At 43.8% G+C, this 20,774-nt stretch overlaps 1 protein-coding gene across 1 annotated transcript; it reads right to left on the bottom strand.

Moving 5' to 3' along the window:
- Window positions 1–5,480: 5,480 nt before the first annotated feature.
- LOC118373622 (adenosine receptor A2b-like) lies at window positions 5,481–20,080 on the bottom strand. The gene is made up of 2 exons (XM_035759804.1): window positions 19,350–20,080; window positions 5,481–7,177 (listed from the first exon to the last, which is right to left on the bottom strand). The coding sequence occupies exons 1-2, from the start codon at window positions 19,679–19,681 to the stop codon at window positions 6,148–6,150; spliced, it is 1,362 nt and encodes a 453-aa protein (XP_035615697.1). The 5' UTR covers window positions 19,682–20,080; the 3' UTR covers window positions 5,481–6,147.
- Window positions 20,081–20,774: the final 694 nt, after the last annotated feature.

The raw sequence follows: 20,774 nt of genomic DNA on the forward strand, positions 1-20,774 counted from the left end.
TATGTAACCTTCATTTAACTACGCAAGTCAGTTAAGAACACATTCTTATTTACATTACAATGACAGCCTACCGGGGAACAGTGGGTTGAGTGCCTTGTTCAGGGGCAGAATGACAGATTTTTACCTTGTCAGCTCAGGGATTCGATCCAGCAACCTTTCAATTACTGGCCCAATGCTCTAAGCATTAGGCTACTTGCCACCCCGAAAGTTAGCAGGAAGACTGTATAGTACACCTGTTATCTTGGCTAACATTTATGCACCAAATTGGGATAACAATTCATTCTTACACGAATGTATTTTCTCAATTACCAAATATGGACACACACCACTTAATACTAGGTGGTGGTCCTTCTGTAGCTCAGTTGGTACAGCATGGCGCTTGTAACGCCAGGGTAGTGGGTTCGATCCCCGGGACCACCCATACGTAGAATGTATGCACACATGACTGTAAGTCGCTTTGGATAAAAGCGTCTGCTAAATGGCATATATTATTTATATTATTATGGTGATATGAATTGTGTACTGTTGCCCGATCTGGATAGTAGCTTTCCTAAGGTATCATCTTCATCAAAAACAGTATCCACAATTCAGCTATTTCTTAAGACATATGGCATATCTGATGCTTGGCATTTCCGGAATCGCACAGCTAGGGAGTATTGTTTTTTTCTCACCAGTTCATGAGACCTTCTCCCGTATAGACTACTTTTTCCTAGACAATAGATGTCTACCACTTATCACAGAGTGTGATTACCAAGCTATAGTTATTTCAGATCATTCTCTACTTACTAGGAAACTACTTACTCGAATCCACAGCCTAATTATCGACCTTGGGGGCTTAAAACCTCTCTGGGATATGTGGCTAGTGTCCCACCTGGCCAGGGAAAATGCAGAGCGCCAAATTCAAATAAATTACTATAAAAAATTAATCATTAACCCACACATGCAAGATAGCAAATTAAAGCTACACTTGTGAATCCAGCCAACATGTCAGATTTCAAAAAGGCTTTTCGGCGAAAGCAAACGATGCTATTATCTGAGGATAGCACCTCCGTAAACAAAGAGAGAAACCATATTTCAACCCTACAGGCGCAACACAAAACGCAGAAATAGAAATATAATTCATGCCTTACCTTCGACGAGCTTCTTTTGTTGGCACTCCAATATGTCCCATAAACATCACAAATTGTCCTTTTGTTCGATTAATTCCGTCGACATATATCCAAAATGTAAATTTATTTGGTGCGTTTGATCCAGAAAAACACCGGTTCCAACTTGCTCAACGTGACTACAAAATATCTCAAAAGTTACCTGTAAACTTTGCCAAAACATTTCAAACTACTTTTGTAATACAACTTTTTTTTTCTTTCTTCTTTTTCCCCCCTTTTTTTAATGTAAGTAACCGATAAATTTGAAGACGGGATGATCTGTGTTCAATACAGGAAGAAAACAAACTGAAACATGCTTTCTGGTCATGCGCCTCTATCTAACAGTAAACTTCAAGTGACCCTCGTTCAAAATGGCCGTACTTCTTCATTACACAAAGGAATAACCTCAACCAATTTCTAAAGACTGTTGACATCCAGTGGAAGCGATAGGAACTGCAAAAAGGTCCCTTAGAAATCTGGATTCCCAAGGAAAAAACATTGAAAAGAGAGTGACCTCAACAACAAACAAATCTGAATGGTTTGTCCTCGGGGTTTCGCCTGCTAAATAAGTTATGTTATACTTACAGTCATGATTCAAACAGTTGTAGAAACTTCAGAGTGTTTTCTACCCAGATCTACTAATAATATGCATGTCTTATCTTCTGGGGATGAGTAGCAGGCAGTTGAATTTGGGCATGTATTTCATCCGGACATGAAAATACTGCCCTCTGTCACCAAGAAGTTATTAACTCACTACTGCTATCAGAAGAAATATTTCGTGATTTTATAACACCTCAAATTGAGCTATTTCTCGAGCTTAATCAAACCCATGGAATGTCTCCTACAACAGTATGGGAATCAATGAAGGCTTATCTAAGGGGCAAAATTATTTCATACAGCGCAAGATTAAGGAAGTGCAATATTCAATGCCTTGGAGAACTTACAAATAAAATCTTGGATTTGGATATGGCATATTCACACTCTTCATCCACAGATTTACAAAAACAACATTTGACATTTCAGACAGTTTGATCTTCTTCAACTTGACAAGCTGAAAATCTAATTATATAACTGATGAGCTGGGTAGCAAATGTATTGATCATTTAGAGGTCAATTCATGCTTTCATAACTTTTACTCACAATTATACACTTCGGAATCCGCTGGTAATGTTACCTTACTCAACACAAGAAAAACCTTTGGATACGTAAGAGTATATTGCAGAGATCTCGTCCCCAGGGTGGTCTAGCACTTCTGAACTTTCAATAATATTACTGCAAGCGGTACTACTGCGGTATTACTGCAAGTGGTACTGGAGCTCGAAGTCTGTGACCAAAAGGCTCCTTAACAGCTTCTACCCCCAAGCCATGAGACTGCTGAACAATTAATCAAATGGCCTCCGGACAATTTACATTGTCACCCCCTCCCCCATTTGTTTTGTACACTGCTGCTACTCACTGTTTATTATCGATGCATAGTCACTTCACCCCTACCTACATGTAACAATTGCCTCAACTAACCTGTAACCTGGGATCCCGAGTGGCGCAGCAGTCCAAGGCACTGATTCCTGCTTACAAGCTAAAATTTAAGCAGGAAGCACCAGTGACTCGGTCTATAAAAAGTGGTCAGATGAAGCAGATGCTAAACTACAAGACTGTTTTGCTATCACAGGCTGGAACATGTTCCGGGATTCTTCAGATGGCATTGAGGAGTACACCACATCAGTCACTGGCTTTATCAATAAGTGCATCGAGGAAGTCGTCCCCACAGTGACTGTACGTACATACCTCAACCAGAAGCCATGGATTACAGGCAACATTCGCACTGAGCTAAAGGGTAGAGTTGCCGCTTTCAAGGTGCGGGACTCTAACCCGGAAGCTTACAAGAAATCCTGCTATGCCCTGCAACGAACCATCAAGCAGGCAAAGCGTCAATGCAGGGCTAAGATTGAATCATACTACACCGGCTCCGATGCTTGTCTTATGTGGCATGGCTTGCAAACTGTTACAGACTATAAAGGGAAGCACAGCCGTGAGCTGTCTAGTGACACAAGCCTACCAGACGAGCTAAATCACTTCTATGCTCGCTTCGAGGCAAGCAACACTGAGGCATGCATGAGAGCATCAGCTGTTCCGGACGACTGTGTGATCAGGCTCTCCGTAGCCGACATGAGTAAGACCTTTAAACAGGTCAACATACACAAGGCTGCGGGGCCAGACGGATTACCAGGACGTGTGCTCCGGACATGTGCTGACCAACTTGCAGGTGTCTTCACTGACATTTTCAACATGTCCCTGATTGAGTCTGTAATACCAACATGGTTCAAGCAGACCACTATAGTCCCTGAGCCCAAGAACACAAAGGCAACCTGCCTAAATGACTACAGATCCGTGGCACTCACGTCCGTAGCCATGAAGTGCGTTGAAATGTTGGTAATGGCTCACATCAACACCATCATCCCAGAATCTCTAGACCCACTCCAATTCGCATACCGCTCAAACAGATCCACAGATGATGCAATCTCTATTGCACTCCACACTGCCCTTTCCCACCTGGACAAAAGGAACACTTACGTGAGAATGCTATTCATTGACTACAGCTCAGCGTTCAACACCATAGTGCCCTCAAAGCTCATCACTAACCTAAGGATCCTGGGACTAAACACCTCCCTCTGCAACTGGATCCTGGACTTCCTGACGGGCTGCCCCCAGGTGGTAAGGGTAGGCAGCAACACATCTGCCACGCTGATCCTCAACAATGGAGCTCCACAGGGGTGCATGCTCAGTCCCCTCCTGTACTCCCTGTTCACCCACGACTGCATGGCCAGGCACGACACCAACACCATCATTAAGTTTGCAGACGACACAACAGTGTCACAACAGTGATCACCGACAACGACGAGACAGCCTATAGGGAGGAGGTCAGAGACCTGGCTGTGTGGTGCCAGAATAACAACCTATCCCTCAATGTAACCAAGACTAAGGAGATGATTGTGGACTACAGGAAAAGGAGGACCGAGCACGCCCCCATTCTCATCGAAGGGGCTGTAGTGGAGCAGGTTGAGAGCTTCAAGTTCTTTGGTGTCCACATCAACAACAAACTAGAATGGTCCAAACACACCAAGACAGTTGTGAAGAGGGCACAACAAAGCCTATTCCCACTCAGGAAACTGAAAAGATTTAGCATTGGTCCTGACATACTCAAAATGTTCTACAGCTGCAACACCGAGAGCATCCTGACTGGTGGCATCACTGCCTGGTACGGCAATTGCTCGGCCTCTGACCGCAAGGCACAACAGAGGGTACTGTGTACGGCCCAGTACATCACTGGGGCTAAGCTGCCTGCCATCCAGGACCTCTACACCAGGCGTTGTCAGAGGAAGGCCCTAAAAATTGTCAAAGATCACAGCCACCCCAGTCATAGACTGTTCTCTCTACTACCGCATGGCAAGTCTAGGACAAAAATGCTTCTCAACAGTTTGTACCCCCAAGCCATAAGACTCATGAACAGGTAATCAAATGGCTACCTGGACTATTTGCATTGTGTGCCCCCCAAACCCCCGCAACCCCTCTTTTTGCGCTGCTGCTACTCTCTGTTTATCATATATGCATAGTCACTTTAACTATACATTCATGTACATACTACCTCAATTGGGCCGACCAACCAGTGCTCCCGCACATTGGCTAACCGGGCTATCTGCATTGTGTCCCGCCACCCACCAACCCCTCTTTTATGCTACTGCTACTCTCTGTTCATCATGTATGCATAGTCACTTTAACCATATCTACATGTACATACTACCTCAATCCGCCTGACTAACCGGTGTCTGTATGTAGCCTCGCTACTTTTATAGCCTCGCTACTGCATATAGCCTGTCTTTTTACTGTTGTTTTATTTCTTTACTTACCTATTGTTCACCTAATACCTTTTTTGCACTATTAGTTAGAGCCTGTAAGTAAGCATTTCACCGTAAGGTCTACTACACCTGTTGTATTCGGCGCACGTAACAAATAAACTTTGATTTGATTTGCATCTCAGTGCTAGAGGCATCACTACAAACACCCTGGTTTGAATTCAGGCTGTATCACAACTGGCCGTGATTGGGAGTCCCATAGGCCGGTGCACAATTGTCCCAGCGTCGTCCGGGTTTGGCCGGTGTAGTGCAATCACAAGATGCTGGAATTTACTCTCCAATCAGATGCAGTATCACAGCTTTCAAAATAAATTACTGGACATCTAGAGCATCATCACATCTTAGTGATGTGTGATTTGCTGTATGTTACTCTCCCCCCACCAGGACTCACTGGTGGGGAGAACAACACACAGTGATAATAGAGCTTATTTAAGACTTTTAATAATCTGACAATAAACACAAGGGACCAGCTTTTGAAAACAGAATATGACAGAATTGAAATACTGCATTACAAAAGGAAGAGAATACATTTCAGAAGCTTCACACTGACATACAGTAGTTTCATTAACTGCATAATGGTTGACCAGCAATACTGGATATTGTATCATTAAGTGTTGCGCAGTCGTTAGGGTCATTATGGTTTTGGTCTGTCTGTAACATAATCTGTCAGCATACAACAGGTTAGACCAGTCCATTCATTTATAATGTGATCAATCTTTAAATGTAGAAATACTATTAGCCTACTGTAAAAAGCCTTAGAGGTGACGTATACAAAATATGTCCTCAAATAACAGCTTTGTGATCAACAAATACAATCATTTGAAGAAAGAAAAAGGTTTAATGGCTGGAAGTAATTTAATACCAGTTTGTTGTTTCCTTTCCAGGCTAAGGAGTCTCCCTCCTAAAGAAAGAAATGCTATTTCTTCTCAGTGCAAAAGCATTTCCAAGATTTAGGTCCATTTTTTACAGGCGTAGGGAACATGCTTTAAGTCTGGTCCCTCACTTCTCCCCCTTGTAGTTGATGATGTACGTTGGGGTATCAGTAACTTGTCCATCACGGGGATAACTATATCATGACACCTCAATGAGTTCTACTGAGTGGTTAGAGCTGGTTTGTGAGAGGGACAGAGGCCTGACGTGCACAAATGAGATGTTTCCACTGTCACCTCCATCACCTCTGTTGTTCCCCCAAGGTTCTTAGTCTCAGCCCCACTTTGAACCGCACTAAGCGACAGTGGGGCATCCCCACTGTGGTATCCATTTTGGATGTAGCTGATTGGTGCAGGGTCTGACCGTGGTGGCGACCACTGACAGAAGGTAGAGGAAGCCTCTTTCTCAGCTCTATGGGTCCCTATGGGAGTCCTAGTGGGGCTGAGTTTGGGGCTGGGCTCCAGGGCATAACTGTTCACCATGGTGCCACATGATCCATCCACCATGTTGATGCGAGTGGTGGTGCGCATGACACTAATGTTGCCGCCCACCCCTCTGTCACCCCCATTCCCCTCCTGGTGTCCCAGCACGTGCTGGCGCAGGATCCTGCGGAAGGTGTGGCGGAACTCCCGGATGCGGTATGCGTAGATGAAGGGGTTGACCACGGAGTTGGCGTGGGACAGGATGATGGCAATGTTCATCACCCATATGTGTGGGCGCCCACAGTCCTGGCAGAACAGGTTGAAGCAGTTGATGATGTGCAGGGGCAGCCAGCAGAAGGCAAACAGCCCCATGATAATGGCCAGAGACTTGGCCGCGTGGACCTCCTTCTGCAGGGTGGAGCGGGAAGACGTGGACGACGAACTTGTCCCGTGGGTGTGCATGTGAGCCAGCTTCAGGTCCATCAGCCTCAGTTGGCGCCGAGCCGCCATGAAGATGCGGGCATAGATGGCCAGCATGACCAGCAGAGGCACCAGCACACAGCCAAAGAAGTTGAAGTAGACCATGTAGTGCATGGTCACCACACCCTCAAACAGGCACTCTGTCATGCCCTCGGGGCATGAGCTGCTGTTGGTGGCATTGACACCCCTGTTCCAGCCCAGCATGGGCGTGAGGCCGATGCCCACAGAGAGAACCCAGCACACTGCGATGATGCTCTTCGCCCTCCCGGCCGTCACAAGACTGTTATACCTAAAGATCACATGAAAACACAAGAGAGGAATTCAGACAGGTGCTTTATATTGTTACATGACAAACATTGACGTTCCCAGGATGAGAGAGTTCTTTTTTTCGAGCCCAGACATTCCCAGACAGACTCAATAGTAAAGCATGTTCATCTTTTCTGGACCAAACCAATGGCTTCCTGTGATCAGAGAGCTCTACAGAATATATGGGACAGGCTTCAGAGGGTAAACAACCTTTATACAGAGAATGTACCAGTATCTACCTATATGGGAAATGAGTCCAATGTTTGACAGATTCGGCTAGCCCTGCCATACTGGATATCAGCTCATGTACTATATGTGGACTTAAGAAAGCATTTCCTGTGATTTAAGGAACATGCACAAAAGCGTATCTACCCTCTGATGTAACCCTTGTTGGCTGTCCTTTGTTTGTGCCCTAGACATTACACAAATGAAAATCTGTGTTCTATGTAATATGCAGAATGAGAACAACCGATTTCTATATATATTTTTTTAATTGAACCTTTATTTAACTAGAACAAAATCTAATTTAATTTGTGGTTAAGGGGTGGGTTGAGGGGTCCAGGAGGGCTTAGGCTGAGACCTCTGTGGACCAGAGTGGCTCTAGAGCTCAGGATGTAATGAAAGCGCATTCATATCCACGCAAATGCATACACACACACAGGCTGGGTCCCTAACCCTAACCTGCTACGACTTTAACACGAAGGCAATGCTTCCCACGGAATAATCAAAATTGCAGTTGTGACTGTGACCAAACAGTAGCTTTGGTTACCCACACGCTTGTAGTATGAGGAACAATATTTCCCATGAGGCACCCTATTTCACTCCAGTTTCACTCTTTAAGAAAGGGGAGATTTGCAAGTTAAACATTTTGGTTGTTATTGCCAAGTATTTGGGTTGACTTGTTTGGTTGTAGTCTGCAGAAAATATCCATTAACATACAGTCGTGGCCAAAAGTTTTGAGAAGAAATATTAATTTTCACAAAGTCTGTTGCCTCAGTTTGTAGGATGGCAATTTGCATATACTCCAGAATGTTATGAAGAGTGATCAGATGAATTGCAATTAATCGCAACATCCCTCTTTGCCATGCAAATTAACTGAATCCCCCAAAAAACTATTTCCACTGCATTTCAGCCCTGCCACAAAAGGACCAGCTGACATCATGTCAGAGATTCTCTCGTTATCACAGGTATGAGTGTTGACGAGAACAAGGCTGGAGAGTTCAAATAACAGACTGGAAGTTTCAAAAGGAGGGCGGGGCTTGGAATCGTTGTTCTTCCTCTGTCAACCATGGTTAGCTGCAAGGAAACACATGGCGTCATCATTGCTTTGCACAAAAAGGGCTTCACAGGCAAGGATATTGCTGCCAGTAAGATTGCACCTAAATCAACCATTTATTGGATCATAAAGAACTTCAAGAAGAGCAGTTCAATTGTTGTGAAGGCGGCTTCAGGTCGCCCAAGAAAGTCCAGCAAGCGCCAGGACCGTCTCCTAAACTTGATTCAGCTGCGGGATCGGGGCACCACCAGTACAGAGCTTGCTCAGGAATGGCAGCAGGCAGGTGTGAGTGCATCTTCACGCACAGTGAAGCGAAGACTTTTGGAGGATGGCCTGGTGTCAAGAAGGGCAGCAAAGAAGCCACTTCTCTCCAGGAAAAACATCAGGGACAGACGGATATTCTGCAAAAGGTACAGGGATTGGACTGCTGAGGACTGGGGTAAGTCATTTTCTCTGATGAATAGACCCTTTCCGATTGTTTGGGGCATCCGGATAAAAGCTTGTCCGGAGAAGACAAGGTGAGCGCTACCATCAGTCCTGTGTCATGCCACAACAGTAAAGCATCCTGAGACCATTCATGTGTGGGGTTGCTTCTCAGCCAATGGAGTGGGCTCACTCACAATTTTGCCTAAGAACACAGCCATGAATAAAGAATGGTATCAACACATCCTCCGATAGCAAGTTCTCCCAACCATCCAGGAACAGTTTGGTGATGAACAATGCCTTTCCAGCATGATGGAGCACCTTGCCATAAGGCAAAAGTGATAACTAAGTGGCTCGGGGAACAAAACATCGATATTTTGGGTCCATGGCCAGGAAACTCCCCAGACCTTAATCCCATTGAGAACTTGTGGTCAATCCTCAAGAGGCTGGTGGAAAAACAAAAACCCACAAATTCTGACAAACTCCAAGCATTGATTATGCAAGAACACAGAGGTACACATGGAATAAACAAGCGTACAGTCAATAACACAATAGAAAAAAGAAAGTCTATATACAGTGTGTGCAAATGGTGTGAGGAGGTAGGCAATAAATAGGCCATAGTAACGAAATAATTACAATTTAGCAGATTAACACTGAAATAATAAATGAGCAGACGATGTTCATGTAGAGATACTGGTGTGCAAAAGAGCAGAAAAGTAAATAAAAACAATATGGGGATGAGGTAGGTAGATTGGGTGGGCTATTTACAGATGGACTATGTACAGCTGCAGCGATCAGTTAGCTGCTCAGATAGCTGATGTTTAAAGTTAGTGAGGGAAATAAAAGTATCCAGCTTCAGTAATTTTTGCAATTCGTTCCAGTCACTGACAGCAGAGAACTGGAAGGAAAGGCGGGCAAAGTAGGAGTTGGCATTGGGGATGACCAGTGAGATATACCTGCTGGAGCGCATGCTATGGGTGGGTGTTGTTATCGTGACCAGTGAGCTGAGATAAGGCGGAGCTTTACCTAGCATAGACTTATAGATGACCTGGAGCCAGTGGGTCTTGTGACGAATATGAAGCGTGGGCCAGCCGACTAGAGCATACAGGTCGCAGTGGTGGGTGGTATAAGGGGCTTTGGTAACAAAACGAATGGCACTGTGATAGACTGCATCCAGTTTTCTGAGTAGAGTATTGGAAGTTATTTTGTAAATGACATCGCCAAAGTCGAGGATCGGTAGGATAGTCAGTTTTACTAGGGTAAGTTTGGCAGCGTGAGTGAAGGAGGCTTTGTTGTGAAAAAAGAAAGCCAATTCTAGATTTGATTTTGGATTGGAGATGTTAAATATGAGTCTGGAAGGAGAGTTTATAGTCTAGCCAGACACCTAGGTATTTGTAGATGTCCACATATTCTAGGTCAGATCCGTCCAGGGTAGTGATGCTAGTCGGGCGAGCGGGTGCAGGCAACGAATGGTTGAAAAGCATGCATTTGGTTTTACTAGTGTTTAAGAGCAGTTGGAGGCCACAGAAGGCGTGTTGTATGGCATTGAGGCCCGGAGGTTAGTTAACACAGTGTCCAAAGAAGGGCCAGATGTATACAGAATGGTGTCGTCTACGTAGAGGTGGATCAGGAAATCACCCGCAGCAAGAGCGACATCATTGATATATACAGAGAAAATAATCGGCCCGAGAATTGAACCCTGTGGTACCCCCATTGAGACTGCCATAGGCCTGGACAACAGTCCCTCCAATTTGACACACTGAACTCTGTCTGCGAAGTAGTTGGTGAACCAGGCGAGGCAGTCATTTGAGAAACCAAGGCTGTTGAGTCTGCCTATAAGAATACGGTGACTGACAGAATCGAAAACCTTGGCCAGGTTGATGAAGACGGCTGCACAGTACTGTCTTTTATCGATGGCGGTTATGATATCGTTTAGTACCTCAAATCAAAATCAAATCAAATCCAATTTTATTTTTCACATACACATGGTTAGCAGATGTTAATGCGAGTGTAGCGAAATGATTGTGCTTCTAGTTCCGACAATGCAGTAATAACCAACAAGTAATCTAGCTAACAATTCCAAAACTACTACCTTATACACACAAGTGTAAAGGGATAAAGAATATGTACATAAAGATATATGAATGAGTGATGGTACAGAGCGGCATAGGCAAGATGCAGTAGATGGTATCTAGTACAGTATATACATATGAGATGAGTATGTGAACAAAGTGGCATAGTTTAAAGTGGCTAGTGATACATGTATTACATAAAGATGCAGTAGATGATATAGAGTACAGTATATACGTATACATCTGAGATAAATAATGTAGAGTATGTAAACATTATATTAAGTCGCATTGTTTAAAGTGGCTAGTGATATATTTTACATCAATTCCCATCAATTCCCATTATTAAAGTGGCTGGAGTTGAGTCAGTGTGTTGGCAGCAGCCACTCAATGTTAGTGGTGGCTGTTTAACAGTCTGATGGCTTTGAGATAGAAGCTGTTTTTCAGTCTCTCGGTCCCAGCTTTGATGCACCTGTACTGACCTCGCCTTCTGGATGATAGCGGGGTGAACAGGCAGTGGCTCGGGTGATTGTTGTCATTGATGATCTTTATGGCCTTCCTGTGACATCGGGTGGTATAGGTGTCCTGGAGGGCAGGTAGTTTGCCCCCGGTGATGCGTTGTGCAGACCTCACTACCCTCTGAAGAGCCTTATGGTTGTGGGCGGAGCAGTTGCCGTACCAGGCGGTGATACAGCCCGACAGGATGCTCTCGATTGTGCATCTGTAGAAGTTTGTGAGTGCTTTTGGTGACAAGCCAAATTTCTTCAGCCTCCTGAGGTTGAAGAGGCGCTGCTGCGCCTTCTTCACGATGCTGTCTGTGTGGGTGGACCAATTCAGTTTGTCTGTGATGTGTACGCAGAGGAACTTAAAACTTACTACCTTGAGCTAGGCCGAGGTGTACCCGTGACAGCTCAGCTCGGAAACCGGATTGCACAGCGGAGAAGGTACGGTGGGATTCGAAATGGTCAGTGATCTGTTTATTAACTTGGCTTCTGAAGACTTTAGAGAGGCAGGGCAGGATGGATATAGGTCTATAACAGTTTGGGTCTAGAGTGTCACCCCCTTTGAAGAGGAGGATGACCGTGGCAGCTTTCCAATCTTCAGGGATCTCGGACGATACGAAAGAGAACAGCGTTGTACGAGATCTTCAGTTTCTTGGCAATTTCTCTCATGGAATAGCCTTTATTTTCTCAGAACAAGAATAGACTGACGAGTTTCAGAAGAAAGTTATTTGTTTCTGGCCATTTTGAGCCTGATACTCCAGATACTCAACTAGTCTGAAGAAGGCCAGTTGTATTGCTTCTTTAATCAGTTTTCAGCTGTGCTAACATAATTGCAAAAGGGTTTTCTAATGATCAATTAGCCTTCTAAAATGATAGAATTGGATTAGCTAACACAACCTGCCATTGGAACACAGGAGTGATGCTTGCTGATAATGGGCCTCTGTACGCTTATTCCATAAAAAATCTGCCATTTCCAGCTACAATATTCATTTACCACATTAACAATGTCTACACTGTATTTCTTATCAATTTGATGTTATTTTAATGGACACATTTTTTTATTTTCTTTAGAAACCAAGGACATTTCTAAGTGACCTCAAACTTTTGAACGGTGGTGTACAGCTGAAATTGTACCCCTAGGAAGCTTGTTTAGCTCAAAGATGCTCTCTATAGCTGTATTCGCAGGCCTATGGGGAAATTCAGGTGTGTTAGCTCTGACAAAGTTCCTAGTCTAGAGATAGGAGAAGAAGTGGGATTGGGGGAAATTGAACTTTTCCTGTAGTTGAGCAAAAGAGACAAATGTATCATCAAATAATAATTGGGATAGTGAGGAGAGGCCCAGTGAGTGTCAGATGCCAAAAGCCCCATCATTTAAAGATGGATGAAATAAAATGTTCTGATTGATTGGGCCTGATAGAGAAACACCCCGGAGGCTAAAGGCTAAACGGAAATGATTCCAAATTTTAAGAGACTGCTTTACAATTGGGTTGACACACCTTTTGCCTAGGGACACTGGGAGAGACAAGCACAACACAGAAGATAGTGCAGCAGGTTTACATGATTCAGACTCCATCTGGACCCAGAGGGGTCTTGGGCCAGTAGGATCAGTCTGTCGCCAGTACAAAAGGGCTCTGAAATTGCAGCCCAATAGTATGTCTGAAAATTTGGTAGAGCTAAACCACCCAATGCCTTAGGGTTCTGTAAAAATAAAATACATGAATGTTTGATCCAGTGAATTAAAAACATTCAAGCAACACATTCATTTTAATGGCATTAATCTTTCCAATAAGAGAAATAGGTAGAGACTTCCAAAAAGTAAATGATTGGTTCAAACGGTCTGCTAGAGCAACAATGTTTTCCTTATACAAATTTGAATATTTCCTTGTCACTTTAACTCCCAAGTAGGTGAATTGATCCAGAACAATCCTAATCTGAAAGCTTGTAAAAGAACACTTTAAAGCAGAATTATTTACAGGAAAAAGTTCTCTTGATTCAGCTTGTACCCTGAGATTGATCCAACATTTTTAAGAATAGATAAGGCATGTAGTAATGAGGTATCAGGGTTGGAGATAAACAAAAGGAGGTCGTCAGCATATAGCGAGACTTTCTGCTCTAAGCCTGTTCTGATTATACCTTGAATGGCATCATTAGAGCGCAGTGTAACAGCGAGGGGCTTGATTGCCAAAACAAACAACAAGGGGGAGAGTGGACAACCCTGTCTGGATCCACGGTGCAAGGGGAAATAGTCAGAGGACAAGTTGTTAGTCTGTACCGAAGCCATGGGAGAAAATTAAATAATCTTTATCCACGCAATGAATTTGGGGCCAAAGCCAAATCTACAAAGGGCATTTGTAAGCTAGTCCCACTCAACACGGTCAAAAGCTTTTTCCACATCGAGCGAGACCACCACCTCCGGGTCCCCCAACGCTGGGAAGTACAGTATATTCATAAGGTGTCTAATATTGAAAAACAAATGCCTATTTCTCATAACTCAGTCTGGTCAGAGTGTATTAGTTGGTGTAGCGAGCCTTCCATACGGATGGCTAAGAGCCTGGCTAGGATTCCACTCTAGGGGTCTTTGTTTTTCTTTAATGGTAATGAAATTGAAGCCTAATAAAGATGAATCTTTGATGTATTAAGGCACTCTGCAAATAATCGAGACAGGAATGGGCAAATCAGACTGGAAAACGTCCTGTAAAATTAGGTTGGAAAACCTTCCGGACCCGGTGATTTACCACTTTTCATTGTGGCCACTGCTGTTGCAATCTCCTCAGGTGTAAATTCTTATTCTAAACAGTCATGGGAGTCTGTATCAATTGAAGGAATATTCAGACCATTAAGGAATTAATCAGTCAGCAAAGGGTCTTGAGGAGATTTAGAGGTGTCTAGCGCAGAGTAAAATTGTTAGAAAGGATCATCGATCTCTTTATGTATAACTGTGGTAGCACCAGACAGGGTCCTTGTTTGTGGGATTAAACATGAGGCCTTAGATTTATGGATCTGATGTGCAAGGAGTTTACTGGCCTTGTCGCCTTGTTCATCTCTGCATCGCGCTCGTAAGAGTAATTGTTCCGCTTGTCTGGTAGAAACCTCATCAAATCCAGATTGGAGTAGCTGGCGTTCTTTATGTAGATCAGAGGAAGGATCTATAGCATACTTGTTATCCAATGTAGCTATGGCTTCGCTCAGGTCTCAAAGCCGCTGAGAGCGGGCTTTGTTTTTGTTGGCGGTATGAGAAATAATTTGGCCACCTAGGTATGCTTTGAGAGACTCCAATATGGTAGAGCAGGACATACTTGACGTTGAATTAATTTCTAGGAATAAGGTGATTTCAGAAGAAATCTAATTGACAAACTCCTTATCTGAGAGTAAAATGGGGTTAAGAGGCCATTGATAACACATAGGAGGTTGCTGGGGAAACTCTAGCTCAAGCACTAATGGTGAATCGTCAGAATTAACAATACTCAGCTCTAGCAGGGCAGAAATGTGACGAACTGACTTGTTGGAAAGGTGGCATCAAATGATGGTGCCACGTTGAAAGTCACTGAGCTCTTCAGTAAGGAAATTCCACTTTCATGGCTGTGTGCTCGATTATATACACCTGTTAGCAACGGGTGGCTGAAATAGCCGAATCAACATATTTGAAGGGGTGTACACCTACTTTTGTAAATATAGTGTAGTTGGTTAGCTTTAGCTAGCTGCAGATTCATACTACAGCATTTCATGCATTGTGGCTAGCTAAGACAATCCATTTTTACTATATGCGTTAGGACAGTGGTTCCCAAACTTTTTATTGTCCCATACCCCTTGAAATATTCAACCTCCAGCTGCGTACCCCCTCTAGCCCCAGGGTCAGCGCACTTCAAAATGTTGTTTTTTGCCCTCATTGTAAGCCTGCCACATACACACTATACGATACATTTAGAGAGAGCTCTTAGAGGACCAGGGCACAAATAATAATATAATAATAATCAATCATTTTGCTCGTTATTTAACCATCTTACATATAAAACCTTATTTTATAAAATTGTGAATAACTCACCACAGGATAATGAGAAGGGTGTGCTTGAAATGGTGCTCATAACTCTGCAATGTTGGGTTGTATTGGACAGATTCTCAGTCTTAAATCATTTTCCACACACAGTCTGTGCCTGTATTTAGTTTTCAGTGAGGGCCGAGAATCCCCTCTCACATAGGTATGTGGTTGCAAAGGGCATCAGTGTCTTAACAGCGCGATTTGCCAAGGCAGGATACTCTGAGCGCAGCCCAATCCAGATTTCTGGCAGGGGTTTCTGATTAAATTCAATTTTCACAGAACCGCTTGTTGCAATTTCGATGAGGCTCTCTTGTTCAGATATCGGTAAGTGGACTGGAGGCAGGGCATGAAAGGGATAACAAATCCAGTTGTTTGTGTCATCCGTTTGGGGAAAGTACCTGTGTAATTGTGCACCTAACTCACTCAGGTGCTTCAATATATCACATTTGACATTTTCCTTGAGTTCATTTGCACACAAGAAATCATACAATGATGGAAAGACCTGTGTGTTGTCCTTGTTAATGCAGACAGAGAAGAGCTCCAACTTCTTAATCATAGCCTCAATTTTGCACATTGAATATAGATGCGGAATGTTCCTGTAATCCTAGATTCAGACCATTCAGGCGAGAAAAAGAATCACCCAGATAGTCCAGTCGTGTGAGAAACTCGTCATCATGCAAGTGGTCAGACAAGTCAGTAAAGAAATCCTTAAGCTCGTCAATTAAAAAAGAAATGTGTCAATACTTTGCCCCTTGATAACCAATGCACTTCTGTATGTTGTAAAAGCATTACATGGTCTCTGCCCATATCATTGCATAGTGCAGAAAATACACAAGAGTTCAGGGGCCTTGCTTTAACAAAGCTAACCATTTTCACTGTAGTGTCCAAAATGACTTTCAAGCTGTCAGGCATTCCCTTGGCTGCAAGAGCCTTTCGGTGGATGCTGCCCAAGTGGCGTCGGGAGCAACTGCTTTCACTCCACTATGTCTCCCTGTCATGGCTTTTGTGCCATCAGTACAGATACCAACACATCTTGACCACCAAAGTCCAATTGATGTCACAAAGTTGTCCAGTACTTTAAAAAGATCCTCTCCTGTTGTCCTGGTTTCCAGTGGTTTGCAGAAGAGGATGTCTTCCTTAATTGACCTCCCATAAACGTAACGGACATATACCAGGAGCTGTGCCAGGCCCGCCACGACTGGTGACTCATCTAGCTGTAACGCATAGAATTCACTGGCTTGTATGCAAAGCAGTAATTGTTTCCAAACATCTCCTGCCATGTCACTGATGCATCAGGAAACAGTGTTGTTTGATGAAGGCATTGTCTGTATAGTTTTTTTTGCCTTTTCCCCCAGTATTCTCCCAGCCATATCCACGGCAGCAGGAATAATTAAGTCCTCCACAATAGTATGGGGCTTGCCTGTCCTAGCCACTTGGTAGCTCACCATAAAATAAGCTTCTAGTCCCTTCTTATTAATGGTATCTGTTGCTTTTATACATGTCTTACTACTCGAAAGTCGTCTTAATTCTCGCTCCAAAAACTTGTCATGTTTTTGATTTCAAAATGTCTGCGCAAGAGTGAAGGTTTCATTGAGTTGTGAGATAGTACTTTTGCACATGTAACACACTGTGGCTGAGGAAAGGCACTACTCCCAATGTAGTTCTCATCATATTTGCGTCTCTTCGATGGTCCAACGCCCTGCTTTCCTGGGTAAGGGGGCAGTAGCTCTTTGGCTGCATAAGATTCACAACTATCAGTGTCCATGCTAGCTGGGCTAACAACAAATGTAGAATTACTGATGCTAGCATTGGATGTGCTCGTGGAAGCAGAACAACTTGTGTCGTCAACAGGTGCAGGTGTAGTAGCAGAACTACCAGTAGAGTTGTCTCTATGGATGTGGGTATTACTTTTCTTTAACCATTTATCAATTTTCGAGCAATCGGAATGAGCAGCAGCTATATTTGGCTACTTACAGACCGTTAATGGAATTCCCACGAGAGAGTAAAGGTTAATGTGACTGGATGTTAATTATTTGACTAGGCTACCTGTATTTGACATTGTGTTGTTATTTCGCTGAACACTAGATGGTCTTATTTTATTTTTGGCATTGAAACTGTCATGCCCTGATCTGTTACACCTGTCCTCATTATTGTCTCCACCCCCTCTAGGTGTCTCTTGTTTTCCCCAGTGTATTTATCCCTGTGTTTCCTGTCTCTCTGTGCCAGTTCGTCTTGTATGTTTCCAAGTCAAGCAGAGTTTTTCACGTTCTACTGCTTTTTGCATTTCTCCTTCTTCTAGTCCTCCCGGTTTTGACGCTTGCCTGTTTCTGGACTTTGTACCCGCCTGCCTGACCATTCTGCCTGGCTTGACCACGAGTCTGTCAGCCACTCTGTACCTCCTGGACTCTGATCTGGTTTTGACCTTTTTGCCTGTCCTCAACCATTCTCTTGCCTAATCCTTTTGGATTAACAAACATTGTATGACTCCAACCATCTGCTTCCTGTGTCTGCATTTGGGTCTCGCCTTGTGTCATGATAGAAACGAGGCTACCCAGGCGAGTAAAAAAAACTCACCCAAATGTATAGTACCGTTGGAAAATATAAATGGACTGTTTGAAAATGTGAAACACATTTTTACTTGGCGTACCCCCGATGGCATTATGCGTACCCCTGGGGGTACACATACTCTAGTTTGGGAATATATGCGTTAGGATAATGGTTCAATATCCTGTTACATGTCTAAACAAAAGACTCCACATAATTACATGACCCATCATGTTTGCCAGGTGTGTCTCGGGGTGCTTTCAGCCATCAATTGTATTTCATGAACATGTCTACATGTCTAGACAATAGTGTCCCATCCACTTAGCTAGATGTGGCTGGTTGTTGGTTATTACATTTATTTCGTATGGCACATCAATTTAGACGAGTGTGTCTGGGTAAGCATCATCTAATATTGATAAAATATGTGACCGCCATCCTGAAGCATTTTACCCAGTCATGCCACCTGAAAAACTTGCTATCGGCACAGTGGAGAATTTCACCGTTCCCTTCCGCTATAGTCACAGTATAGAATAGATGAGGTACTTGGGACATTCAACAAACAACACATTAAAAAATCAATTTAGACATAACCAATTGTAAAGATTATCAACTAATCTAACCCTACTTGACAACCACGCAAATATTGTTCATTCCTCACGGACAAATTATTGTTATCTATAAACAATCTCCATTTTGTCATTAAAGGCAGGACGAAAGGACTATAAATGTACCTCTAATTGTAAGGAAATTAAACTATTTTCTTATATCCTTTGGGGAAAATAATGACAGTGAGAGACAGGCTACGTGAGAGTGTTGATGTTTCTGTTCGGGGGGGATCCAGGGCTGTTTGAGGTGAGAACACAGTCCTGTCTATCTATACTGTGCCTGGGCCCACCCCCTCACAGGTCTCCTCTGGTGTTCATTTACCAAGATGATAGTGATCAAAGCCTTTAGTCCTTTTAATCCTTCCAACAGCACACAAACGCTAACCCAATGAAGCCTGTGGAGACATTTATCTCTGTCTGCCCTACGGTGGGGAGATTAGCCCTAATAGAATAACCCTGCTATAATTCAATGTGCACATCACTTATATCACAGCCAAGATCTAACGGTCCAGAGGACCTGCCTTTGATGTTCTGTGAATAAAACAACATATCAAGCATAGATGATACCTGTTTATGTTTGATAGTTGGTATACTGTATTGGATAGTTAGACCAGGAGCAGAGTGTCACCACCATGCTCAGCCCTGTCCCCAGCCCACACTCCCAGTCCCTTCCCTCTCCTCCCCTGCTAAGGTCATCACCTGAGAGGTCTCTTGATGGCAATGTAGCGGTCCACAGCGATGGCCAGCAGGCTGAAGATGGAGCTCTGAGTGAGCACCAGCACGAAGCAGGCAATGAACAGGCAGCCATGGAAGTTGGCGCAGAAGCCTGTGCTGATAGTGATGGCGAAGGGGATGGCCAGCAAGCCCACAGCGATGTCTGCCACTGCCAGGGACACCACAAAGTAGTTCGTAATGCTCTGCAAGGTGCTGTTGAGGCACACGGCCCAGCAGACCAGCACATTACCAGTCACGGCCAGGCAGGCGATCACCAGCTCCAGGACGATGTAGACCAGGGAGGCATTGTTCAACATGGTGGGGCCGGGGGCAAGTTGAAGGTCACAGCCAGAGTCTGAGTCAGGTAGCAGGTAAGGGGCCTCTTCCTCTCTGCACACATCGCTACACGTGCAGACTCTGGGCCTCCACCAGGAACCGTCCGTTTGATGATTAGCAGGCCCAACCACCAGTAACAACTTCCTGTTTCTATAGCCTTTAACCAGAAATGGTGCCACTACCAACCACAGAGCAAATGAAGAAGTGATTAGAGGTTCACTCTACTCTATTGTCACGCTACAGAAGGTTGTTTGGTTCTCTCCTTCTTCCAATCCTTCTGTCCAATCGTGTTCTCTGTTGCTAACCTCAGGGGCTGGACACTACACACTGGGAAGGGCTGTTGCCAACCGTTGCCAACCAACTGTCACATGAAGATCAGTATCCTGCAGTGAGAAAGAGAGAGTCATGTTTACTGTTAAATTCTGATTGTTTATTTCACTTTTGTTTATTATCTATTAACATATGTTTCCCATGCCAATAAAGTCCCTTGAATTGAATTGAGAGAGAGTGAGAGAACAATCTCATTACTAGTCCTTGTACAAACAGGCTGCAGGTCAACCAGCACACACACACCAGGTCACAAAAGCAATTTGTCTCCCAAAGCCAGCAGCTCTGTTTCCCACACAGATCAAAGCACAGTCCAATAATACAGCTTTTATTTTAGGACAGCATTCCCCCCAAAAAAGGTCACACATCATCAGACCCTGTCACGCTTTTCTCTCCAATCAAGAACCAAGAATCACGCCAATGAGCGTAGCTATATGAATTGTAGCGACACAGCTAGTACTATTATTGGAACAGATATTTAGAGTAGTGTTTCTACTGTAATCATTAACATGGCTGTTCCTATTATTTTCGAGGTGTTGTCTTTTTCTCCAAAGCATTTCCATATTCAGCCAGGTTCTCCTATATCTAATGCAGTTGTTGGAAAATTTCTCTCCTGTTGCCAATACAAACCCCTTAGCAAGAGAGATTGAAATGTGGGCTAGTTTACTGAGTTTACTGGGTTTCAAAAGCCCGGGGAGCGAAGGAGAGACAGAGACATTCCTACAGAAGTTATTACAGTGTATCAGC

This window comes from Oncorhynchus keta, chromosome 9, assembly GCF_023373465.1.
Source record: "Oncorhynchus keta strain PuntledgeMale-10-30-2019 chromosome 9, Oket_V2, whole genome shotgun sequence".
NCBI lineage: Eukaryota > Metazoa > Chordata > Actinopteri > Salmoniformes > Salmonidae > Oncorhynchus > Oncorhynchus keta.